Here is a 26,873-nt window from a genome sequence, read left to right as displayed (position 1 = left end):
GTTTAATAGGTTATGCTTTAGTGCAATGCTGCCTCAGGGAAAATGGGGTTGCAGCCCAAAACAGCTCTGTGCCTAGCTCCCCCCCCCCCATTTTTGAGGAAAACAAGGAGAACCAGACATGTTGTTTTTGGTAATATGTAGTTATGTCCCTTGTTCTTCACCAGATATTTTGGGATGTGTACAGGCTTTATAGATTTCAGAAAATATTATCAGCCTCAGAATTACTCCTCCTGCCCAAGCTTTTTGATGATACAGGTATAGATACAGGAATATGCAGTGCTTTGTGAATCTTTGAGGCTAGATGTCAGCCCTCAACCCATTGTGTTGGGATGCCAAAGACTGTAAATGTGCTGATCACATCTGTCCCTTCTGTTGAAAAGGCTACAGAATGGTCGTTCATTAGTGCTAACCCATGTGGCTGTTTGTGTTACACCTACATAATTTGAGTCTTTCCTTTGATTTGGCTGGGCAGTGTCCCTTGCAACCTCTCACCTGAGTGGCTGCATCGTTAGACGAGACACCTTTGCCAGACACTCACCCACCCCCAATAATATTCCAATGTGGGCACGACTGGAATGTGATAAGATTATATGGAACAAAGCAGCTCATGTTGATTTCTCAACATAAACATTTTATCATGTAAATTGACCCTTAAACACTCAAGAGTGATGGGCTTGGTATAGACTTTGACCAGAGAGTTTATAATGCTATGTTTTAAAAATGCAAAATTAACATGGTGGGCGAAACTTTTATATGTGTATATCCTGCTACATACCATCCACATTACTGTGCATCACACAACTATATGGGTAAAGGAGGATGACATTTGGGCAGCCATTTCCTATAGTCAGTTTTTTTAGTTTGTTTATTTAAGTGCAATAATGAGATTACCTTTAGGTCTTTGAAAGTGATAGGGAAAATCTGCAGTGCTGAAACGATGGCAATGAAGAAAAATAGGGGTGAGTCTTAAATCTTAAAAGTTAGCACCATGGCACTTTTCATTTTGACATTATTGCGTGAAGAACTTAACTTTTTAAATAAGTATCGCCAAAAAAGTGTCTTGATGCTAATGATCGGAACTAAGGGAATAATAAAGAATTGTTGATAAAATGATGCCCCTTATAGAGGTGATAGTGGAGGTGTGATACTGCTGATATGTTCACCTGCCCGACAAGACACCACACACATTGGAATTGGAAAAGCCTAGCTATGGCTATCTGCATGTGCAGAAAAACTGTAACCAGTTCTATTAAAAAATTAAAAGTAGATATTCTGAGCTCTGAGAAAAGGCAGAAGAACCATAGAAGAAACACCGGGGGACAACAATTGGATGCTGACATCATGTGGGTGCCTTGTGGAAAGTGAGTGAATGAAGCAATAATAATAAAAATAATGATATAATTTATTATTTATACCCCGCCTGTATGGCTGGGTTTCACAAGGCAGTTTAACACTAACCGAGTACAGAAACTAACCCCAGTGTGGGTGCTTGGGAATAAAGTGTCCTAGGTACATTTGTGTGTGTGTGTGTGTGTGTGTGTGTGTGTGTGTGTGTGTGTGTATGTGTATGTGTATTCTTGGTCTGCAGCTAAATGAATATTCATTTGCCAGTTTGGATTTTGTCCCTGGGCCTCCAGCTGCCAATCCCTACGCTCTGCCTTCTACTTAACGTGGCGGCTGTATTTGTAGATGGATCACACGTCATCTTGTTTTTGCATGATTCCCGTTGTTGTGGAACTTCAGGGCACATGCTCATGGTCTCTTGAGATGAGCTTGTCACCTCTTACCCAGCCAGCCATACTCGAATGATCAAAAGTTGTGAAATAGTGTGCTTTCCCCATCCTTTTAGCATACACTTACATGAGCAGTGGGGGATTCTATTCAGCTTAAGTGATTGTGAGTGTGGAACTGGAAGAGTAAGTCCTGGTACCTGAATTAACAACATGGAACACTTGTCTTTTTACACCTTATACATAGGTCTGTGGAAGCCAACTTAATGGCTTTGGAAACCTGCACTGTTTTCCACACTCATAAGGTACCACAGTCCTGCGAGAAAGCATGAGACATCCCTGTTGCTGTCAGAGGGGACTGGGATTTAAATGCTGCATCTATTAATATACCCAGATCTGTTTTCGTCCTTTGGTCCAGAGGATTTATTGCCATCTAAATTACACTTACTAGATGCAAGATTTCCCCCATCACTTCACCAAGGCTGAACCCTGTCACCTCTGGCCACTGTGAATCTCTTGAAACACAGTCCTATTTAGAGAGTCTGACCTGTGAGGTTTATGAGCTATTCCCCCCCCCCCCCCGCATTTTGTGGCCTAGAATTCTTTTTGGGGTTATGAGGTCAAATTTTGGCATAGTGGGTCTAATTACATTAAATAAAAAAATGTTCTCACTGCTGAAAAAGTGAGGACTTTTACCAAACCACAAAAGTAATTGGATTTAATAGTCCTTGCTGTTAATGCTGACTCTGATCCTGCACAAGTTGACATGATACCCTTCACATATGAAACGCTAGAGGAACAGGAATATTGTTGCAGGGAATAGCCTTTCCACCACCACTCCATTTCAGAGGGGTGGGGGGCTCAAAACCTTCACTCAAAACCATAATTAAATTCTAAGGAAAATAAAATGAAATTCTGGAAAGGTACTGCATTGCAAAAAGAAGGGGGCAGCCATGCTGCTCTACAAATCTCTCTCTCTGTGTAACAGGTTTTTGTGTGAATATGCTTGTTTCTGAAAGATACAGCAGATTCAGAAAAGATACAGAAATATTCAGCTTTTAGAGAACCTTTTTAAAAAGTGGCAAAATGATGGGGTCAGGGAAGCTTATCACTTTTAGGTATGTACAGTGTTCACTCCTGCAACAGTTGTGGCAAATAAAAGGAAATAGCAAATTCCCAGATGCAAAATACCGTAGCTTGAGTATTTTTTTTTAAATTAAAAAGTGCAGCGAGTTTGCAAATGGCTTGGAGGCAAGGGCACATGTAGCTTTCTCACAACAACAAAAATACTGTGCATTTGTTTTGCATTGAAATTGTCCTAAAATACCTTGCACGTTGAAGAGAAACCCATTTAATGAAAGAAAGAAAAAGGGTGTTGCTCATACTATAGATTTAAACCTGTGGAGAGTTCAGAGTAAAAACAAATATCTGATGTTGATGTGGGTGGAACAGTTTCCCTAGTTGATGTGTCAGCAAGCACTCATTAACACAAAGGTTGGGGTTTTTGTGTTGCATTAACTGGGAAGAGTTGGGAGTGGCTTGATCTTGTTATATCCATCCAAATACACAAGGACAGGGGACAAGGAATGGGACATTGAGGCTTCCCCATGTTAGTTGGTTTTTATCCATCTTAGTTGCTTAGTTGATCCCAGAAAATAAGGAATATTCTTCTGTCCAACAGACATGGTCACATTTCCTATTCTGTGTTTTTAATCCTGCTTTCTCACTAAATCCCTTTCAGAGAATTCACCCATCCATGTAGGCCCTTAGATATGAGGATAGTAAAGCCTTTGCATCTATTCCACGCTCATCCCTGATGTCACAGATATGCCTATCTGCATATTGAGTCTGTCCCCACTTCCGACACACTAACAGAAACCTTTTTTTTTTTTAAAGTTGCCTTCTTTATTTTTCCTATTTGCTTGTCTACTTTGGACACATTTCCTATTGTTAATTAGCTGCCTGGTAGCTAATTAACTGCTGTTCTCATGATTCTGCTGCAAGACTTGTATCAATCTGTGATATCCCTGAAATCACAAGTGTTTCGTGATTTATATAACATGTATAGAAAGGGATGGTGCGTTGCCAAACATGATTAAAACAGTGTTAAAGGTTATAGGAGAATGAAGAGCAGGTATTATCTTGTGGCTATACAGCAGCGCAGGTGTGGATAAGGTGAGATCTGCTCACCGGGCGACGGGGCCTGAAGTGGTGTGTCAATCCGTGTGAGGCCTTCTTTGTTCCACTTTCATTTCTACTTGGAAGTCAGCAACTTGTGTGATACAGTATGGCACATGAGAGAGAATTTGGAGTACCCAAGCTCTAGCTGGATGGACTGAAACTTGTTTAATTGATTGCATCCATAAATGTAAGGAGGCTGCAATCCTTTCTGCCCATAAACAAAACGGAAGTGGCTTAGCTGGCTGAAAATAAAAATATAAAACTGTGTCCAACAAAGAGCACCCTCTCCTCTCATTCCTGTTTTCTCTCTCATGTCAAGTGAAAGGAGCCAAAGTGTGAAGCAATGCCCTTGAGCTCCCATGTTTTCTCTGTCCTGATGGGGAAATAAGTTTGGATAAAATTTTGTGGGACGTTCCCTGTTTTTGTCTGAAGATGGCAGTGCTGATACAAATGAAACATGCCTTGTTGGCGAAGTCTTGGCTCTCATTAGGGAGTGAATAGACAAGAAAAAGAAACCAGTCACAAGAACATCAACTGTACCAGACTAGATTGAGTTGACGGCCTGACCTGCTCAGTATGCTGTCCCAGTTGCACAACAGAAAAATGTACAAACAAGGTTAATATAGGTAGATGTATGCCTTGTGATCTATTCCCAGCTTATAAAAAAACTAGAAATAATTTTGAGTCTAAACTTGCTGTGTCCCAGAGGTAGAGAGAAGAACTCCTGGAAAGGAAGAACTGGCACCTGCAAAGCCTAATATCCAAAGAGTATGTGGTTTATTCTGAGGCAGGATACTGATCATTAATCTACAGCAATCGGGAACTAAGTTTTAAAATGTACAGTGGTACCTTGGGTTAAGTACTTAATTCGTTCCGGAGGTCCGTACTTAACCTGAAACTGTACTTAACCTGAAGCACCACTTTAGTTAATGGGGCCTCCTGCTGCTGCCGTGCAGCCGGAGCACAATTTCTGTTCTCATCCTGAAGCAAAGTTCTTAACCTGAAGCACTATTTCTTGGTTAGCGGAGTCTGTAACCTGAAGCATATGTAACCTGAAGCGTATGTAACCCGAGGTACCACTGTACAATAGTTCAGCTACATCAGCATATTCCACCATATTCCGAACCAAACATGTATAGTCTTCTATCATCATAGAGTTAAAACGTTCTTCCTAAAGCCAAGCATCAACCTTTTGGGTGGTTGGTAGAGCTCTTCTATTTGTTTCCTGCTGTTGACAGGCTTCAAGTAGTTGAATACTAGATTATGTCACCTCTTAGTATTTTCTGTGCTAAGCAGATTCTACTTCTGCAATCTGTTTTTATCATGGCACCACTTGTTATCCAGTTATCCAGCATACTTGGAGCGGGGAGTTAAGTTCTAGAAAGCATGAAGTGTTTTTGACCTTTCCTGTGTGAGGAAGAGCAGAGTGGTCTTAATAAGCTAACTCACCAACAAGGGCTATCTTCAAAATATGAAGATTTCCCTAAATACTTACTGACATAGAAAGTGTGAATTTTTCAAGCCTAGTCTTCCTTATGCCCTAACTTGGGTGCAGGTGCTGAGGGTTGATTCCTCCAAACACATCTTCAGCTCTTTTCATTCAGATGAGAATACACAGCATCACCCATCCATCCATCTAGTGTGTGAGAAGTTTTAAAGCGATAATTTATCTGCCGCACATGTATGCTGCCCTTCCAAGGTGCTCCATATGGGATGCTAATCTCACGGCTCCTCCAGACAACCTGTTTACTGAGCATTCATCCTCATTTACTTGCACTATTTAACCTTATGCAGAGGTTAGTTTATGTGTGGTCTTTACTGAGCATATGTTCTGATTTGCTTGTAGGGTGTTCATATACCTTTCCGTTAGCCATTCGTGCCAGTGCATTTCCTCTTCACTTTCTTAATCACAAAAATCCATTTAAAAAAAGGATTTGTTGCACTATGGTGACAGAGCACTCTAATCCACTTTAATTGGTATGCACTTGAATCCCTCCTGCAAAATAAAACCTGGAGTTGCCCTCACAGTCCCTGCCCTTTGTACTGTAGGTTAGGTAGGCAGAGAGAAAGTGATTTGCCTAGGCTTACTCAATGAGCTTGGGGCTGAACCAGCTTTTGAATCCTAGATTTTCCGTATTCAATCCTGACCGTAGCTAGATAACCACACAGCTCCTGTTAACCTAGGACAGTTTGCTATGACAATAGGCTAAGAAACCCCTTTGAATGATGTATGCAGACTGATTGCTGGATTTCTTCAATCAGAATAGTGATGAGAACTAAGTACGGAATTGGCTTCTAAAATGCCCTGAAGATTTTCAAGGAGAACAGATCTGTCATTGGCCGTATATACCCCTTATGAAATAGATAACGCTACCAGAAATTGGGAGGGACTCTGTTCTGTTTGCACCTTGCATCAGTAAGTCCTTCCTCTTCCGCATCTAGGGGGGGTGGTTCTTGGAAATGAGTTGCTCATTGTTGTGACTCAGTTCTAATGACGCGCTTGGCCAACAGCCCCTGATAGAAAACATTGTTCCCTTCATTTAAGCCTTTAATTATGTAGTCATTACACTGCTGTTGGCGCAGAGCTGAGATACGCAAAACACGCATTTGGTTATGTGGTCTGCGTGAAAGGATCTAGGAACCCTCATAGGCATGGATGGAATCCCTGGTGGTGTGGTTCAGATGTGTGTTTGGAATAGAGCCAAATTTCTGCATCAACTTACTATAGCGGATGTCTTGCATTAACTCTACAATTCAGTCTGTACACTTGATCTGTGTAGGTGTTCTTGTACCTGCTCAGTCTATACTTGCAAGTACAGAATGAATTTGGGGCGGCAGCACTGTTTTCACAAGGTCCAAGCATACATTTGGCTCTAGATGACTAGTTTTTAAAAGGATGGTCAATAGAAGCATCTTGGAACCAAAGCTTGACTGCGCATCTCTAGGAATGTCCTGTGCAACCTGAGGGATGGAGGTGCCATGGCAGCAGTGGGGCAGTGAATGCAAGTTATATTTGGAATTACAAAAGGCAAACACCCTATAACAAAAGTGAACTCAAACAATACCAGAATGAAATTAGTTTGCTTGTACTGCAAATACTGGAAACTGCTTTCTCCCCCAGAGATGTGTGTGTTCGCATGTGTTTTTCACTGCAGTTTCTTCAATTCTTCTGTGACAAATTAGTAGCTTCTTGAGATGGGGTGAAAATAGCACAGTATTCAAGTTAGGCTGACACCCCAAATATATGTGGTTGTGATATTTTTGGCTTTATTTTTATGTTTCCCCTAACAGTTCCTGACATTGTCTCTTTGATGACTGTTCAGTACATCAAGCTGATATTTTCTCAGTGAGCTGTGTTATCTGTAAGGATTATCAGATGTCTTTTCTGCATACTTCATTTTTCTAGAATCCCAACACTTGTGCTTCTCAACCTTGAATTTGATTGCATTGTTTCTTATGAGGCATTTTATGAGATCTGTGTGTAAGTCTGTTGCAGCATTTTATGAGCTTAATTGTGCTAAATCAAACTGATTGTCTGCTGGTTGTGCAAACTTCCTCTCCATCCCCTTTTCCAGTTAATCAATGGGTAAACTGTGAGACACCCTGCAGTTTACCTTTTCTACATGGTGAAAAATCCCATTCATCTCAAGGCTCATTCTTCTTTTAACCTGATCTATGAATGAACTAGTTTCTCTTATCCTATGAGTCATGACAAGGGATCTAGATACCTGAATAACTTTTTCTGCTTTGAGCTGCAGAATATATAATTTTAAACAGGTTTCAGTGACGTTTTGGAATTCAAAGCTGTTGTTTTTCAAAGCATGATTTAATTAAGCTTTTCAAAATCCAGTTGATAATGATAGGAAAAGTTAAGCAAGTGCCGTTCCTGAAATCAAGGAAACTTAAAAGTACTTAATTTTGGCTGGGTTTAGTTTTAAGGTTCTTGTCCTCTTTGTTTACATATCCATTAGCTTCCCTTAGCTCCCATCTAAAAAGGAGTTTGTATAGTGTGGAAACATTTTTATTCCACATAGCTCCTGAATATGTTTAGCATGTGTTTGTTTATTTTTCCTGAAGCCAACAGTTTAGTTTTATTATTTGGTAAGAGAGCTAGGATTGTGACAGTTATCTGATTTTCTTTTAATGACCAAATTTTAAGCTGTGAAGAGCAAAATGAATCACTACCATTAACGCTGAGTTGTTACAAACAAGATAGTATTGAGATAATAAAAGGCCCTAAGAGAGCAACAGAAACCGAATGACAGCTTCCCAAACTCATTAGGCTGATTATGGTGCGTTTCCTCTCCATACATTATTCCTAAGGCGCTAGCATTTAAAAGTGTGTAAACATTATGATGTCTCTTTTAATCCACAGAAATGCATGTGCCTAAGTGGTGAAAGTATGTTTTGAGGTTTTACTGAACTTCTTTGCAGCAGAATAGAAAACACATTTCTATAAAACACTTTAAAGTGATGTTTTCATACGTGGGCCTTGAATCATCATTCAAATGAAATAATGCTGGAAATAGTTATTCTTTCTGACTGTTTCAGCTCTGTTTCAATTGCAGGCCTAGCTGAATCTTATAAATTAAACCGAGAAAAGATTTGAGAAGGAATTCAAGTCTCACTGTTTTGACACCAGAGTGGTGGATGGGACAGCTATAGTTTCTCTTCCTATATATTTTTCTTGGACACCTTGCAAGACACATGAATTCCTGCACATGCCCCATCTACCTCCCCCCCTTGCTCTTCTGACGCTCTTATTCTCTCCTCCTCTTCTGAAATCTTATTCTTTGATACTGTTTGCACAGACGGGTGGGGGAAATCAGTCAGGACTGAGGCTAGTGTAAAGATTGATTGTGGATATCCACTCCTATATGAAACAAGACTCAAGATTGATTGTCCTCCTTTTCAGTAATTGTATATTTAGCAAAGGAATGATCGTATCAGTCCTTGACATCTGTGCAGTTGCTTGCTAATTTTACAGACTCCTCTCCATATGAAGTAGTCTGCTAGCTCCAGAGTCCATCACTCCTGTGGGCAAGGTAATTTGTGTAATATGAACCAGCATGGCCTGGCTTAAAAACATCCCCCTTCCACAATCACAAGTTGCTCACCTGTGCTTAGGCAGAGCTGGTCTATATGTACTTTGTGATAAGTCCTTGTCTCCTAGTGTTTAGTCATGCCTGTGTCCACCAGCAGGTAACTCATTCCTCCTAAGAAGTCTGGATTCCTGCCTAGCTAGTGCTGCTCTTGTCAGAGCATCCCCCGTTACCATGGAAGCCCATTCTTCTCAGATGACATGTGCCATGGTCCTTTACAGCTGGGAGAAAATGTCTGTGCATTTGATCTTCTGCCCTGCCCTGTGGTGCATGGAACCCAAGAGTGCTGGGGAAGCAAGCAGCACTGGTGGGGCCCAGGAAACCGCTTCACTTTCTGCTCTTTGCACTGTGAGAGAACTTTGCAATCAAGGAGAACAAATCTCCCTAAAAGGGCCTCACTTCATTGGGAAATGCAGGGAGTGATAAGAGGAGCTAGTGGGGGATGTGTTGAAGTTGGGCTGACACAAGTTGTTTTGGGAGTAGTCCTCTGAGAGACACATGTGGCAGGGTACAATTTATGGGCCCCAAGAATCAATAGGTTGTGTGTGTGTGTGTGTGTGTGTGTGTGTGTGTAGTGGGGTAGAGAGTGGCAGCAACTTTAGCTCTTTCTAAATCACCTTTCTGGGCCAAGTTCATGACACCATAGTCCAGAGTTTCCCATCGTGAGCATTTGTTGATAAGATCAGAGCATCCCATGCCAGGAATAGGAAGGAATGTCTGCCGGCACCTCCTGTGTTGTGTGGGTGGGGTCTCTGCCTGCTCCCTAGGCTCTAGGATCTGGACCGTGAAATTGACCCCGATGGGGCTCTTACATAAGTTTCTGTCTGCGCTTGGAGACTAAGTGGCTGTCAGAGGCACAGCATCGCCCACACGACAGACAGGAGTGCCTAGGGTGCTGTGCTCTCTGGGCTGTAATTTATCCTGCCAACTCTACTCAGTGTGCCAATAGAGACACAGCTTTCTGCATCTGGGCACAGTTACATAGGGTGGTAGATAAGGACGGTGTGTGCCAACCATGCATTATTGCTGCCAGGAGTCCAAGGCCTGCCTAGGATTCGTATCTGTGAAGGTCGAAAGTCAGTCTCCCTGGACTCTTCATGACGATGGTACAGCCAGCCCCCTTGGCTATGGGCTGGCCCTATGGTGCTTACCTACAACATCTGAGTCCACATCTGAGTCCACAAACATGCTACCGAAAGTTCTGCCATGGTGACATTGTCCACCATCCCACATAGTCTTGGAACTGAGTCGGCAGGAGACACATCATTATCAAGTATTTAATTGCTTGTCTTGGAATTTGAGCATTACGGAACCAAAGTGCAATTGCTCCCCTCTCTCCAATGTGGTGGGACATGGATAGTGCTGTGGGTTAAACTACAGAGCCTAGGACTTGCCGATCAGAAGGTCGGCTCCCGTTGTTCGGTCCCTGCTCCTGCCAACCTAGCAGTTCGAAAGCACATCAAAGTGCAAGTAGATAAATAGGTACCGCTTCAGCGGGAAGGTAAACGGCATTTCTGTGCGCTGCTCTCGCCAGAAGCGGCTTAGTCATGCTGGCCACATGATCCGGAAGCTGTACGCCGGCTCCCTCGGCCAGTAAAGCGAGATGAGCACCGCAACCCCAGAGTCGTTCACGACTGGACCTAACAGTTAGGGGTCCCTTTACCTTTACCTCCACTGTGGTGGTCACAGCAATCTCTCAGCCTCTTTGAAGGCAACAGCATTGTGGGTGCTCCCTTTCAGAGGACAGGCATGAGGCATCTTTCTTGGGCTTCACTTTTGAGATACTTTGACAACTGGGAAGAACGAACCATCCATGCCATGCGCCTGACCCGCCACCAGCCATATTTACCTTTGCATCAAGTGCCTTTGTGTTCCAGCAATTTGCTTCAGTTAGGCTCGTTATCTCAGTCAGAGGCACCCGGTGACGGCAGTGGCTTCCTTGCAGGGGGTGGTGGGGGGGAGACATCAGCTCAGTCTGTGCCCCTTGCTCACCACAGGCTTGTGAACAGATGGCTGAGGTGGTGGTTCTTGAGTCCATTCTCGTCTGCTCTTGGGTGTGAAGGTTGCAAGAGAGAGGAAAATAATAAACCAGGCAAATACTGCTGTTATGTTTCCAAAGACAACTTGCACTTCTGGTCACTGTGCTTGTATTCCATGTGCAGTGTGAGCTTATATGCAAGATAGCAACTCATTTTTTTATTTCAACGGTTTGTATGACACTTGTATGCCCCACCATGTGTGAATCCCTTGCAAATAACTGCAGTGCTTGGAGACAGAAAATTCATGTATTCAAGCGGTCATTTCTCCTCTAGATCACATCCTCTAGACTGCTGGGAAGAGCACAGAGAAAAGAAATGCCATGTTACATCTGCAACCATTAAACCAGATTCCTTCATCTGCCCCAGCTGCAATAAAACATGTCTCTCCTATATCGGTCTCTACAGCCACAGCAGGCACTGTAACTTTCCAGCAGTTTGACTTTACGCCTGATAGTGCATTCTTCCATTGTCTCCCCAGACAGACGGATACCAGCAACTGTGTGCCACTTCCTCACAGCCTTCTCTAAGCAGTTGTACAGGGGACCCAATAGCATAAGACTAAAAATGGGTTAAACCTTTAAAATCAGACTTCAATTAAAATGCTTGCTGGAATAAAAGAAAGCATTTGGTAAGCTCTGCGAGTTCAGCATGTCTGAATTTTCAAAACAGCCATCACTGACATCATTTGGAGCAGAAAGCATTTTTCTCCAGATTGCACAGATTGCCCTACTTTGCGGGATTTTGCGTCTCTACTCCTGTTGCATGTTAACACGGAGTGAAGGCTCGGATTAAATGGTCACTTGGGCCTGCTGTGCCTTTCAGATTCTTGAGTCCTAAACAGAATGCGTGGGTACCCTGTGGCCATTGATGTTGGCTCTGGGACATGTTTACAGTCTGTTGGGTCTTAAGCCAATCAGGCCCCAGGTGTGACTGTGGTCTGGCTGAGGGCGCAGAGGGCACTGGATTGTGTTCCTTCCCAAATGAGGGAAGGAAAAGCTCTACATCTCATGGCTTGGGAACGAGGTGTTGTTTTGGATTAAAACCAGTGGGAGATGAAACGAGGAAGGCGTTCGCTGGAGGGTCACAGGCATTATGAATGCCAAGCAAATAACTGGCTGTGTGCATGTACCCCACTGTCAAACTGAAGAGGGTGTGCATGCGTAGTAGCGAGCGGAGTGTTAATTTGGCATACGCTTCCCTGTTTGGGGGGACATTTTGGGAGGTGGTGCACTGGGGGAGAGACAGGGGGACTAATCCCATGAACAAGGGGATTGTCCCGTTCCTAAAACTAGCTCAGGGAGACTTAGAAGTCACATGCTGCCAAAGCACCTTAGGCGGAGGCACAAAGGAACTGGAGAGAGCGCAAGTGTGTGACATAACTATGCTCTCCTGTTTGCGCACGTAGCTTGGGGGGGGACACACACACGACGACAAGTGCTATGTGTTTGTGAAAGATGTTACACAATTTACATTTCTTCTGTAACCCGTCCAGCAGGCATCCAAAGTGAACATAATGGGTGCGTCATCATCCCATGTCAGGAAAAGGGCCATGCACTTTCTCAAGTGTGGCGCTTTGCAGAAATGACGCCACTAGTGGATTATTGAGTACATCATTGGCCATGTGTGTTCAGTAACTGGTTCAGGACATGACTGGGCAGGGCTGCAGAGCTGAGCAGTCAGTATGATTTCAGTGATCTAATATCACAGGTATGGGAAACCTGTGGCCCTCAAGATGTTTTTGGACTCTTAACTCCCATCAGCTCTGGCTGGGATGGTCAATGATCAGGGAGGATCATGTAGTCCTGCAATATCTGGAGCGTCACAGGTTCCTTCCTAACAGAAAAGGATCTGGGATGTGCTGCAAGTTCATTTTCAAGCTTACCTGCTCTCTCTTCTTCCTCAGTAGGATCTCTTTGTCCCATCTTCAAGTTTTGCCTGCTGTTGCTATCTCAAATAATGCTTTGTGAATCAAATTACATGTCAATATGAATGCTTTTTTTCAGGCTTGTATAAGCATTCAAGCTGTTTCCACAGATCTCTGTAAGAATCCACAATGAGCAGTAACCTTGCCCCAGGCCCTTTCAGTTGGCATTCAGGCCTTATTCCAGGTCAGATAATGTGAACAGTATTTAATCTTAAAAATACACCTTGGCAGCTTTAGGGGGACCTTTCTTAGATCAACCTGTTACAATTCTGCACTGCCTGAACTTTATTCCAGCTCATTCTATGTGTACATGTTTCCCTCCACCAGAAGTAAAGAGAACAAGGCCTTCACAATGAAAATGCTGCTACTGCCGATATTTTCTGTGTGATGACCACCTGTGATGGAGACCCCCTGAGCAGTCCTACTGGACTTAGCAGTTGGAGCAAGGGCTAAAAAAAATACTTGCTCAAGGCCAGACAATTGCTACGCAGCAGAAAATAATTGAAAATTACGTTTCTGGTTTATAGTCGATTCCCATTTACAGGAAAGCTGCAGAGGCAGAAAGAAAGCAATCTGTCTAAGACCAGACAACAAGTCCATGGCTAGAAAGCATTCTGTGCCCACAGAGGGAATCCACACCATAGTGGGCAGACCAGTGATGGGATGGAAGAGGAAGAAATCAGGCTGGAAGCAGGGAAGGATTGGGGAGAAATCTTCTCTCTGCCCCACCGGACCACCTGTTTCCTGAGGCCTGCCACAGCTGAAGGTGATTGTTTCCTGCCAGTGCTGCAAATGGGAATGGGCAAGAGGGAGGCAGCAGGAAGCTGATGGCCTCCAACTGCTCTGATGATTTCCTAACATGCCTGCACTGAAGACTTATTCCATACTGCAGTTGGTGTCCTGCTATGGCACATCACTAAGATGCGTATGCATGGAGTTATTTTGTGGCTGTTCAGGTTCAGAAGATACATTTGCATGTACATATGCTGAAAATCTTTTTTTTAAAAAAAAAAAAAAAGCTTTTTTTGGACAGCATGGAATGCAGTGTTCTTAAAGAAGAACATACCAATGGTTGCTGCTTGGAGATTTTGGAATCAGAGGGTCGGAGTGAAGCACTTTTGTAAAGGGACTTGGGGACTGGATGGGACATCACACAGGGGTAGGAGTTGGCAATTACCTGTTTCTTGCAGTGGTTCTAATTTAAAGCTGCTGCGTGGCCTCCCTGGAAAGGTTAGTACTTCTGAAGGACAAGGCTGGTGCAGGACACCTGTTCCTGTCCATGCTGGTGAATGAAAGGCAGTCCAGGCCCCAGCATGGATAAACATCTCAGTGCATCAGGAGGCACCGTCTAAGTTGCCAGGACATACAGCACAATTTATTGGGTCCTTCAATCACCCGAACATTGGCACTGACAGGCAGACAGACACAGAAGTGGCCCTCAGAGCTTGTATTGCCCACACAAGTAGATTTACAGAGTCACCCAGCACAGAAGGCGCAAGCATGCCCACAGTGCGGATGCAATGGTACAGCCACGTACAAAGTCAATGACCCAAGTGAGCCGTGTCACTTCCACGTAGATATATATACTGAATGGTAGTACTGTTTTCCTTCCAAACTCTGCAGGCAATGCTTTCTGCACCGCCCCAAAATATCTCTTTAAGTGGTATGCCATCCCGTGTGCCCAGAAGGCAAAGGCGTCTCTGTTCCAGAGACTACATTTTCATATGTGCAAAAGTGGATCTGCAAATTTGGAATCAGAGAGCCTACTAAATTTGACCTTTTGCAAATGGGACACTTCACATAGGATAATTATACATACATGTTTTGCTGCACAATTTGTTTGGGGAAAATGAAAGAAACATATGATAGCCTCTAGATATATCCTTCCCTATGACTGATTTTAAAAAAAAATTGCACAGACCGTGTGTGTGAGTGTGCACGCACGCATTTAGCAGATAGTGCTTGTTCTCTGTAATTTATGAGGACTAGAAACTTGGTTGTTGGATTTTGGTTGTTTTGTTTTTTTAAAAAAAGAGGAAAACGGAGATTCTTAAGGAGTCTGGTCAGTGCTGATTCTGGCACAATCATAAATGTGCAGGTTTTCAAAGTTTCCTAACAATGGTACAGAATCTCCTCCCACTACAAAGCTTGTTTGGCATTGTCACCTCTGTCAGGATGCCCTGTGGCTGGGCTGTCCCCTGGATCTCATGTCCTGGAGCATTCGGCATGCGGACAGGCAAGGCAGCTCGTCTTGCTGGGTCTCTCGTAAGCATGTCTCCAGCACGGAAAAGGAATTTGCACCATCTAGTCAGCGCCGAGCTGCTTGGCAGAGGGCACACTTTCCAGTCATGTGTCCCACAGCCTCCTGGGCTGCCAGCTGCCCTCTTTGCTCTGCAGGACGGCTGCCTCAGGGGCCAAAGAGTGAGACAGGCCCCATAAGCCAGGGGCAGACGGGCAAGTCAGCTTCAGAGGTTGCTCTCGGCTGTGTCAGGGAACTCGTAGCAATGGGGTTGCTCGGCCACTGCCAAGTTTTCACTGGCACTGCATGCTGTCCTCTCCAGGTACTGAGTGCTGGTGTGCATGGTGGCTTGGCTGCGGCCCAGCCCATTGAGGTAGTTGCCAACCAGCTTGTGCTTCTCGCCGGTCCTGGTACCCCCGTTGCGAACATGGGGTGTGTGGCTGTACGTGTGCTTATATTCCTCTTCTATGTCCCAGCCAAGCTTCCAGCGCGTCCATTTCTTCATGAGCTCTGACTGCACCTATGGAGATAGAAACATTTGCGGGGAGGATGTGTTATTTACTGGTTTGAGGTTGTATTTTTAAATATTATTATCCGCTGTAGGCTGCTTTGCCACAAATGGCAGGATTATAAACCTTTATAAATAAACTCTGTATTAATCTCATGCATATGAGAAATACAGCCAGTTTAAGGGCTCACAACTGCAAGTTACATACAAACGTGTATTTGAACACGTATGCTTCATGTAGTGAAAAGCAACCTCAGAAGGGAAAATTTTTCAAGGAGAAGGGTGCCTAAAATGTTTCCCACTGCCATTTTTACCACATCTCCCCCTGCCACATGACACCCTCAAATTCCAAAATCAGCAGTGCAGACTAGACCTTTGCCGAGAAGATCTGACATATTGGAGATGGGAGGATGCGGTGGAAAAGCATCGGACAGAGAAAGGACTAAGCACCACCTCTCTTACTGCTCTGTCCACTGAAAATTGCACATGCCCCTTTCTGAAACCATGTGCAGCTGGTCGGTTGCAACAGAAATGGGTACAGAAAGGAGCAAACACAACCAACAACACTTGCACAGATTCCGTTGTACTTGTAACAACAGCTCCGCACTGGTTGTGTTCTGCTTACACAGTTCCAGTTACATGGGCGACAGACATACACGGATGAGGAGCTTTGACTGCATCTGCCTTCTTACCACTTGAATTAAGCTGGGTGGGTCACTCATCTCTGACAGTATTTCAAAAGACATTGCATCTTGCTCCAGCTGTGCCTCCAATACCACTCAGATAATACAGGTGGAAATCATCCTTGCTGCCATACATTCCTACCTGTGCAGCAGCTTGCATGTCCTGTATCTCCCTCCTCCACCACACCCCCACCCCAGTTTAGAGCACACTTACCTCCTTATTCACAAAGCAGTAAAGAATGGCCACCAGCATTCCCTAAAGAGGCAGAGAAGTCAATCAGAATAATGCCATTTACTGTATTTTTCCATGTATGACGTCCCCTATTTTGGGGGACTCAAATTTAAGAAGATGGAGGGAGATGGCTCAGACATCTTGAGCTTTTTGGGGGGAGGATTGCGCTTTGGGGGGGATTGCACAGGGTTGTTGAGCTCATCTGTCCCCTCACTGGCAGAAGTTGCCTATCGCCCGTCCTATTGCCCCAGCTTCAGCCAATCAACACCAGCCACTGACACAGCAACCAATAACACATCCAACAGCCGTAGACAGACACGGCAGCAGCTAATCAAACGTCCGCCCTATGCACTAGCCATGTATAAGAAACTCCCACTTTTTAGCATAATTTTTATAGGAAAAAACCTAGTCTTATACACAGAAATGTACATTAAATAATAATTGCAACCAGAAAGGCTTGTCTCTCTATAGTTTTTGAATGGGCCTGAGCAAAGAATGGGCTTCTGGTGTGCCTCACCTGGAAGGAGCTGAGGAAGAGGTCAAAGAAGAGCTTGACATAGCGCAGCGTGCCCTGGGCATGCTCATCGGTGACAAAGGCGAAAACCACCTCGTGGATTCCCAGCAACGGGATGAGCGTCAGTGTTGACTTGGCCAGCCTAAATGGGGCATCAGCTAATTAGAATGCATCACAAGCAAAAGGCAGCAGCATCCCACAGTACTCAGCCCGAACCCCGTATGAACCACCTACCTGGTGGAGGAACGAATGGGCTTATGAATGACAAGAAAAGAAACCTGCTAGACTCGTATCGAAGGCCACTTTAAAAAGTCAGTGTACCCATCCCCCAAACCCATGGACGTGTGGAAGGGATACCCCTAACCTACAAAGGCTGTGATGCCATGGGCAATGATGGCGTAAACAGGATGATAATAGAACCTTCCCATCCCGGGAAAAGCTATGGCACTGTAGAGCAGGGAAGGGTGGGAGCAGGAGCCAGTACCGGAATTTGTAGTCTGTGTAGCGCATCTGGTGGGCACGGAGCTTAGAGACCAATATCTGAATGATACGGATGAAAATGAAGAAGTTGATCTGAAAGAGAGAGAGTGTGTCTGAGTGGGAAGAAGAGGCAGGACTGCAGGAGAGTCAAAAGACATGCATAGCAAATAAGGGTCTAATTTTAGCCACGATTACTACTGTTATTAATTCTGGACCCATCATAAGCTCTCAGTGGCTTGCACAGGTCTCCCCAAAGTGCCCCATCCAGGCTGTGACCATGTCTATGCATCACTGGGGCTATAGGATTAGACGTTTGCAGAACAGTTACTGGATCACTGGTACATATGCTTGCTAATAACATTTTGTGATTTGAGCACTTAGGGAAAGTGCTATCTATAATATACATACTCAATTATTGTTATTGGTAACACGGACAACAGGGGTGGCTTATCTTAGGCTTGGAGGCTAAATTGGGTCCCCAAAGAAATGTTTTCTCACCCCACCCCAGCAGCATTTTGACAGCACAAAAAACAGCAGTTAATTAGTTGACACAGTGCTGGTTTAAGCCTCTGCCCTGCTCAGCACCTTGATGGTGATGCTGTGTGCCCTCTCCCCTGTCATTAACTTCATCATTTTATGGACGGTGAGGCGGTTGATAATTCCCTCAGCTGATCTGCATCCATCAGTTAAGGAAGTGGGCTGTGTGCCTCTGTGTGCATACCCCCAACGTGGCTAATGTGGTTTTCAGGCCAAAATTGGTTCACAACCTACCCCTGGCCTGACAAGGTGCATCACATTGTGGCCCTTAGACATTTTATTACTTGGAGGTTGCCCTATTCATTTTTCAGGAACACCAAATAAGAAGGCTGGAGGCAGGAGAATGATTGTTCCCTCTGCATTTTGCTAGACAAGGGCAGCCATTGTGGGCGGTTCAGTGGGCATCTGAGACAAGCGAGGAATAAAAAGAACTCACCAAGATGGCCAGGAACACAGGGAAACGCAGGATCCACCAGAACCCCATGTTATGATTGGTACTCCAGCATCTCAGGAAAGAAAGAAAGAAAGAAACCATGGATCGTGTGCAACAAGTGTGACCTGGCACACTGTCCTCTTCCTTGCAGCATCTCCCACCCCCACTGCTCACACTTAGTACAATGTGGTCTGCTCACACCCATAGCCCTCATAGGAATGTCACCTGTTAAGTTGCCTGGCAATGACAGAAGCATTACAGATAACCTACAAACAGTCTGCACAGAAGAGACACACATTGTCCTGGAACTTACTGAATATTTTCATAAAGAAATTTCACCACTACCCATGGCACAATGAAGAGTACTGGGGCACCTGGAAGAAAGAAAGAGAGACAGGATTTATTTATTTATTTATTTATTTATTTATTTATTTATTTTAAAAAAGGAACAGCCTCTGTCTGGCAGGACAGAGGAATTTAACCTAAGAAGAGTTTCTGCGCTAGATTCATCCTGACTCAAGATCTGCCAGTGGCTTATTATATGCAACCAGGAGCCATTTTGCTCATGAAATGACTTTGTTGGATATAACAGTGTCTGTATAATTGCTTAGTAGGAAGCAGTTAGCAAGTGGCACAAACGGCATTGTTATGGGAGAGTTTATTGCAGACTCAGTGATGTTTGTGCAGACCAAGTTTTGGGCAGTGACCACATGACATCAAAATGCCATCCCGTATGATATAGTATGCCTTTTTTCCTTTTATGTTCTTAATAATAATAATAATAATAATAATAATAATAATACACCACCCAATATCAGCATTGTGTGGGCACCGTGCAAAGCTTGCATGCATGTGTAGCACTGAGATCACAATAGACTGCCATGTGGAGCACCATCAGACACATTCAAAACAGAATGTGGAAAAGCATATTTATTTATTAAATTTATATCCTACCCTTCCTCCCAAAGGAGCCCAGTTTATGGATTAAACCTGCTTTTAAAATAGATAGGATAAGATGCAGGCAGTGGTGTCCTCAAAATTTAGTTGGACTACAACTCCCATAATCCCTGATCATTCACCCTGCTGGTTGGGGCTAATGGGAGCTGGAGTCCGAGGACATCTGGAGGGTACTAGGTTGACTATCCGAGGGATAAGATGCAGGAGTTGGCATCAGAAGTCCCATGCAGGCAGTAGCTCTTTAGCAATTAGGCAGTGGTATGATAAGAACCATTTGTTAGCCAGAGTGTAAATATCTCTCACCCACTGTTGTCTCTGGTCAAATAGATGCTATCGGGTTGTTGTTGCTGCTGCTGTTGTTGCAATGACTCAAAAATCTACTTGATCTGAGATCATAGTGGGGGTAAGAGGGTGGGTGATAATTTTGACTGCAAGCATCAACAACAGAATGCCCTCAAAAACTACAGTCTCTATATGGCCTTAGCTGCAATACAATGTGCTGTTCCATGTAGAGCTGCTTGCCCTTTGGGGCAAACATTACTAGTCATGAGGGATGGATGACTACTGCTGAAAACAGCACTGTCTCCTTCTCATGTCTCCCCAGTAATGTTTACTGAAAGAAGACAGATGAGACGGTGTCATTATCGTACCCAAAATGTCCCCCCTTTGCTGTAAGGAGCAGCCAATCGAGTGCAGGAGGTGGGGCTTGGCATGCTTCTGTTTCTGTTATTTCTGATATGAGCTCACCTGATCAGTGCCTCCCAGGCCAATGTGTGGATCTGAACTTAGTTAGCTGACGTCTTTCACACTTCCCAAATGTTCCAGCACAGTTCTTGCCTCAAAATACGTGTCCAAATGTGTTTAAGAATTGGTCTTTTGAAGGGGGAAACATTTAGAAATATGTATTTTGGGACAAGAGGTGTTTGGAAATGCATATTTTGAAAGAATGTTAAGTTCAGATACATGTTTACGTGTTGAATAGGGGCTGCTGCTCCTATGCCCCACCCACCCCCTGGCTGATCCCCTCACAGTTTTCCTTCCTTCACAGCTTGCCCCAAACCCCTGCCCCACCTAACAGCTCCACCCCCTGCTTATCCCACACCCCTCCTTTTCCCCCTCACAGCTCACCCCAACCCCACCTTTTAAAGTAAGAAAGTCTGAGGCACTTCAGAGAGCTGTTTTCTGAAGCCCCTGCCCCCTGTTAAACCTTGCTGTAGCCATGTTTAACAGAGCGGGACAGATGTTTCAGAGAGTGGTTTGTCAAACCTCTCTGTGGACCACTTCTTCCCTTTTGTTCAACACCTTGCCTGGGCCCCTTTCCACCCACGCTCCGTACTTGCCAAATGGCCTGCTTGCCCACTTACCTGCATGCTGTTATGCTGGAGTTGGCCTGGCTGCCTACTGGGGGCCATGTGAACTCCAGCGTGACAGCAGCCTTATGCTTCTATTTGTATGGGAAGAAATGTGAATTGTCACGTGGAATTATTATGTTTTAAAATTGCAGCTTAATGTGTTCTTGCAGAATGCCTGCAAAAGTGACACAGGCTGCAAACAGACTGATTCACTCATCCCTAGGGTTGGCAAACTCTGAGAATGATGACATCACATCCATCTATCTTTTACTGGATGTTTACCAGGAAAACCGAGAGAGAATATGCTGTTTCTCTTCTCAATTGCAGCCCATGCATCATTCATAACACGTCTTGCTTGCCCTTTAGTCTCTCACGCTCAGAAAGAAAGAAGGCAGCTATTTAGTAGGTAGCTGGTAGCCACAAGGGTCAAATCTGACATTCAAGCAGGCATATCTTGATTTTCTCTTTTTAGAGGAAATAAATAGTAAGGTAGGGATGCTCAATGCTGGCTTCACCAGAACCTCACAATTCCTAGCTAATCTGAAACCATTGCAAAGTCTGAACATGCAAGATTTTAATAGACAAAAAATTATTCAGGAAGGCTCTAGATAAAGGAGCACTTGGGACTTTATAATCTAATTCTTGCCATTAAAAGACAGTGATTGCAGAAAGCCATTGATCAAGCAACATGCTCATTCAATGGCATATCTAGGTCTTTCACCCACAGGAGGGCTTGTGGAGGCTATCATTCTTCCAAAGTTGTTTTTTTAAATGTACAGAAAAGTAAAGCAAAGGCACCTCTGTTACTTAGAGGAATAAACTCTGGGTAAAATGGCACTGTGTTGGACAAGCAATGAGGCATTATCTGCCTTGGACTCAGACTTTCTGTGAGCACAACTCAATTCACAGGAAACTCCTGCTGGAGGCAGGGGGCAGGTGATGTTTGCCAGTTCCTCTTTCCCTCTGAAGCCCCCCTGCGCACTCTGAACAACTGAAGGCATAGGGGATCCTCTAAAACTGAGAGGGGGAAGAGAAGGGGTGAAATAGGCAAAAATGACCCTTTCCTCCTTCCTCCAGTGGGAGCTTCTGATGGATCTCAGTCCCTTCCACAAACATTAAGAGTCCTTCAGTCCACTGAAATGACACTCTGGGCCCCACCACTGTGCCGCTGCCAGCCCTGCCGGGGCTTTGTCTGTGCCACTGCCACGGACCACTGCCACTGTGCCCTCATTGCTGCAGCCTCACTGCTGCCACTGCATCATGGCAGCATTGCAGGTGCAGGTGCTGTCAGAGATGGATTTAGGGCAGCGTGACTGGTTCCACCATACTGGGTGATTAGCCTAGGGGATGCAGCAGGGCTTGCAACTACAGTGGTAGCTCGGGTTACAGACGCTTCAGGTTACAGACTCCACTAACCCAGAAATAGTACCTCGGGTTAAGAACTTTGCTTCAGGATGAGAACAGAAATCGTGCAGCGGCGGCACAGTGGCAGAGGGAGGCCCCGTTAGCTAAAGTGGTGCTTCAGGTTAAGAACGGACCTCCAGAACGAATTAAGTTCTTAACCCGAGGTACCACTGTATAACATGGTAAACTGAGCAGCAAGAGAAGGGGTGTGCGATGAATTTTGGCCTCATACAGAGCACCACTGAAATTTGAAAGACCCAAGTCCAGCCCTGCTGTAGTGGTGGGGCTGGCTGCAGTGCACGTATGGCGGGGGGCAAGGCCCCCCGGATCTGCAGAGGGGATGTCAACATGGAGGTAGGGGTGTTGCTGGGGTGATTTGCCTACAGCGGCAAATGTCACAGGACAGCCCTGCTCTGGATCCAACACTGACCATTGTCACCATCATTACCTTCTGTGTCACACTCTCCCCATCCCATAACTCTGAGACAAGGTCATATGCCCCGTCCCCATAACATAAAGGTGGGAATCCTGACCTTATCTCCCCTACCCCCCCCCCAAGCCAAATTTCTTTGAAGTGCTATTAATCAGCAGACTTGAAATCACCGCCCATCAGCACACCCCCTGGTCAAGCCGCATCTCTGCTTGCCCCACACCTGACGTCTTTCGAGGGAAACCATTTTGGACTGGAGCTTCCCCACCCCTGCCATAATAAACAGTGCAGATTAGTGCAATCTCCAGCCACAGTGCTTCTCCTTCCCTGCCACCCTCAGTGACTCTCGCCCTGATGTTTCTGCTCCAGCGAAGGTGCCTCTGACACTCAGTCACTCGTCCTTTCCAGGGCCTTGGCAACCCTGCATATACTCACCCCAGCCGATGCAGAGGTAGAGGCTGAAGTAGCTGCGCTCAGAGAAGACGGCCAACACCAGCAAGTTGTGCAGATAGAGCCCCTCCACCAGCAGCCAGCAATAGTTGGCCACAATGCCGTACTGCATGAACACAGTGGCTGCCCGGCACCTGGCTGCTGCCTGGGGGAATGGCAAGGGGTCAGTGAGAAGGGCAAGGAAAGTCCAGGAACTCTCAGCGAGAAGCTCTCCTCCCCCACCCTACCCCACTCTACAACCCAACCCCTGGATCAGCTTCAACACAAAGTGGACATGTCCCTTTAGCAGGCAGATTCATGGGGGCAGCAGTTTGCCACTCTCCATAGTTTTGTGGTTGGTACGTTAAAAACAAAAGCCACCAGTACAGGAGGTCTCAAGTGGCAGTAATGCGTAGGACTTGGCAACGAGGCAATGGCTTGGATCAAGTTTGGAAATGTAGCTGGTTCAGGCTGCTTGGTGACAGCAAAGTATGGTGGTTCTGGTTCCCATAACCATGAGTGAAGGTGAGTACTGAACCAGAGGAGGGTTGAAGAAGGTGCTATTGGGGATGCTATTGGCATGGCTTCATTTGAAGCAGGGCTTAGCCCACACGGTCCAGCCTTCCAGCAGTTTAATTCCAGATACCAGAAATTGCTCTTGCACTCTGGGGGTATGTTATTAACTCATGACTGGATGCATCAGAGAAACGATATACCATATTTTTCGCTCTATAAGACGCACCAGACCACAAGACTCACCTTGTTTTTGGAGGAGGAAAACAAGAAAAAAAATATTCTGAATCTCAGAAGCCAGAACAGCAAGAGGGATCGCTGCGCAGTGAAAGCAGCAATCCCTCTTGCTGTTCTGGCTTCTGTGATAGCTGCACAGCTTGCATTCACTCCATAAGATGCACACACATTTCCCCTTACTTTTTAGAAGGGAAAAAGTGAGTCTTATAGAGCAAAAAATACGGTAGTCGCCAAACTTAGGTTTTAACCGGGACATTATGGATGCTTTACAAGCTGACTTAAGCATCGTGAAAGCTCTGAGAAAACATCCTATGCCTTTCCCCCCTTATTTGCTGGCTCTTGTGAATTTGTATGTGAAAACAACTACTTGGGGGTGGGCCCTAGTGTGTAGCTACCAAGTAGTGTAGGCAGGGGTTGTTGGGTTGCCATAATTGTTTATGTGTGGTGCAGAGGCGAATCAACTGAACCTTCATGCTCCCTGGGGAAAGGGAACAAAGGAAATGAAAATGAAAATGAAAGTGTAAAAAAAAAGGGGGTGGGTGGGGACCAGGAATGTTTAACTCACCTCATCACTCAGCCAAAGACCCACACTGTAGTCATCAATCTTCTGGTTGAAGTGAGTGTTGAGCAGCTTGTCGATAATAAGCACCGAGATGCCCTTCAGGATGAAGGAGGCGAAGAGGTTCATGTGGATGTAGTTGCGCATGCAGTGCAGCTTGCTGGAGAGCAGGGAGCTTGTCAACAACGCCTGTCCAGCATGGCCAGCACCATGCAGCCAGTGCCTCTCTCCCAGATCTTCCTCCCAGCCCTTGCACCCTGATCTCTCTCTTTCACCCCACTGTACTAAACCCCAACCCCGCTCCTCCATGCCTTGTGTTCTCCACTCTGCTCCTCATTCCACACCTACGCATTCACCCATGCTCTGCTCTCTCCTGAACTGTCGTGTGGCTTACCAGGAGCTCCTGGCCAACCTGGAAATATTTTGCAGATTTTGACCAGAAAATATTTTAATTAAATCCAGACCAACATGACCCAGGAAGGCACTTTGTTAGGGGTGGTGTTAAGAGAGCCCTATTCCCTTCACAATGCTACAACTCCCAGAGTGGTTTAACAATCAATCCCTCTTCCCAGGGAGCTCTGGGAATTGTAGTTCTGGGAGGGGGGTCTCCTAATATCTATCAGCATCCTTAATCCTACAACTCCTTAATCCTACAGCTTTGGGGAGAAACAGGGAAGTTTAAAGGGGTATGATCCTGCTTTAAATATATAGTGCAGATAGGGCCATATTCTCTCTCTCTCTCTCTCTCTCTCTCTCACACACACACACACACACACACACACACACACACTTCATTCAACTGACGTAAGTACACACCCACACAGTCATATATTCTCATCACAAGTACACAGCAACATGCATACTTCCCAAAGTTGCATTCTGACATGGCTGCTTTCTCTACCACAGGGATAATTTTTATCTGGTGCCTGCTAGCAGAGAGACCTGTGACACTCCTGATCTTATACTTTTTTGGAGACAGGTAAATTAATTTGTAGTCTCAATGTGTGCACTTGCTGAACCTGCCGCGCGATTAGGGATCCAAATGGATCAACCCAACAGAGTAAATGCAAAACAGCAGCAACAACCTTGTGGTGAAAAAAAGAGGGTTGAATGAATCCACCTCAACTTTCTCTAATAAAATATATTTTTAAAGAAACACAAAACTCTATTGTATGTAATTTGTCTCACTCGGTCAGAAAGCATGCAAAGTGTTGGTTTCTGCCAAAGACGTTAATATGTAAAGAGCAATTCCCAGCCTCTCCAGTGTGGACGGATCCCTTCCAACTTAAAAGAGCTCCATCTCCACCCAACCAGATAGGATCATAGAATTGTAGAGTTGGAAGGGACCCTGAGGATCATCTAGTCCAACCCCCTGCAATGCAAGAATATGCAGCTGCCCCATACAGGGATCAAAGTTACAACCTTGCATTATCAGCACCATCCTTTAACCAACTGAGCTGTCATCTCACTTCTTTCCAGGCAGACCTACAGCCATTCCACTTCCTTCTAGGAGGACCAAATGAAATCTGGTCTTACTATCCCACTTCCCGGTTCCCTCCCCCTCACTGCTTTGGGCACTGCCCCTCAATGTGGTCACCCCCATCACTATCACCCCCACCCCTCCCAGGCCAGTTCCCAAGGCACCTGAAGCCCAGCAGCACAGCCAAGGCAAGGATCAAAGTGCAGAGTGACACCGAGTAGCCAACTGTGTACATCACCTTGAAGCTCCCGTAGATCTTAGCAAACCACTCCTGGAAGTCGAAAGAGAGGAAAGAGACAATTTGAGGTCCCAAAGGGATGGTACTAATCCTGGTAATCTATCTGCTCTTTAAAATGGGTATAGTACGTTGAGTACAAAGTCAATGGAGTCAACGGAGGCGGGGAATGTTCTTGCAGACAGCCCCCAGGACTCATTTAGATAGCCATGCTCTCACCTGCTCTAAGATGGTCTCGTTGTTCATCACACACTGATGAGCATCACGCAACGACTTCCCTTCGGGGGTGGTCACCCATTGTCCATCTGGGTCACACCTCTTGAATACATAGCCATGCTTCACTGTAGGGAATGAAGGCATAAGGCAGGCTTCCTCAAACTCGGCCCTCCAGATGTTTTGAGACTACAGTTCCCATCATCCCTGACCACTGGTCCTGCTAGCTAGGGATCATGGGAGTTGTAGGCCAAAAAAACATTTGGAGGGCCAAGTTTGAGGAAGCCTGGCATAAGGCAAGAGGAAGAAGAACTCAACTGAATCAGAAGGCCCATCTGTCACAGCATCCCGATTGCAAAGCAGCCATCCAGTTGTCTACACAAAGCCCACCAACCAGAACCTGGGTGCAACAACCATCTCCCCACTTGTCATTCCCAGCAACTGGTATTCAGAGGCATATTG

At 45.2% G+C, this 26,873-nt stretch overlaps 1 protein-coding gene across 2 annotated transcripts in view; it reads right to left on the bottom strand.

Moving 5' to 3' along the window:
* Positions 1–14,408: 14,408 nt before the first annotated feature.
* GCGR (glucagon receptor) overlaps positions 14,409–26,873 on the bottom strand; it is a 44,004-nt gene continuing 31,539 nt past the window's right edge. For both annotated transcript variants that reach the window (XM_079967689.1, XM_079967688.1), the window contains exons 5-14: positions 26,418–26,539; positions 26,128–26,234; positions 24,490–24,643; positions 23,181–23,340; positions 18,916–18,976; positions 18,606–18,675; positions 17,637–17,725; positions 17,156–17,294; positions 16,621–16,662; positions 14,409–15,735 (exon numbers count right to left, since the gene is read on the bottom strand). In XM_079967689.1, the coding sequence (XP_079823815.1) occupies positions 15,442–15,735; positions 16,621–16,662; positions 17,156–17,294; positions 17,637–17,725; positions 18,606–18,675; positions 18,916–18,976; positions 23,181–23,340; positions 24,490–24,643; positions 26,128–26,234; positions 26,418–26,539 (1,238 nt within the window). In that variant the 3' untranslated portion in view covers positions 14,409–15,441. The remainder of the gene's footprint in view (positions 15,736–16,620; positions 16,663–17,155; positions 17,295–17,636; positions 17,726–18,605; positions 18,676–18,915; positions 18,977–23,180; positions 23,341–24,489; positions 24,644–26,127; positions 26,235–26,417; positions 26,540–26,873) is intronic.

The sequence above is a fragment of the Podarcis cretensis genome (genome assembly GCF_951804945.1).
Source record: "Podarcis cretensis genome assembly, chromosome: 2".
NCBI classification, from domain to species: Eukaryota; Metazoa; Chordata; class Lepidosauria; order Squamata; family Lacertidae; genus Podarcis; species Podarcis cretensis.
The sequence above is the reverse complement of the archived record's forward strand: the minus strand, read 5'-3'. Positions and strand labels throughout refer to the sequence as shown.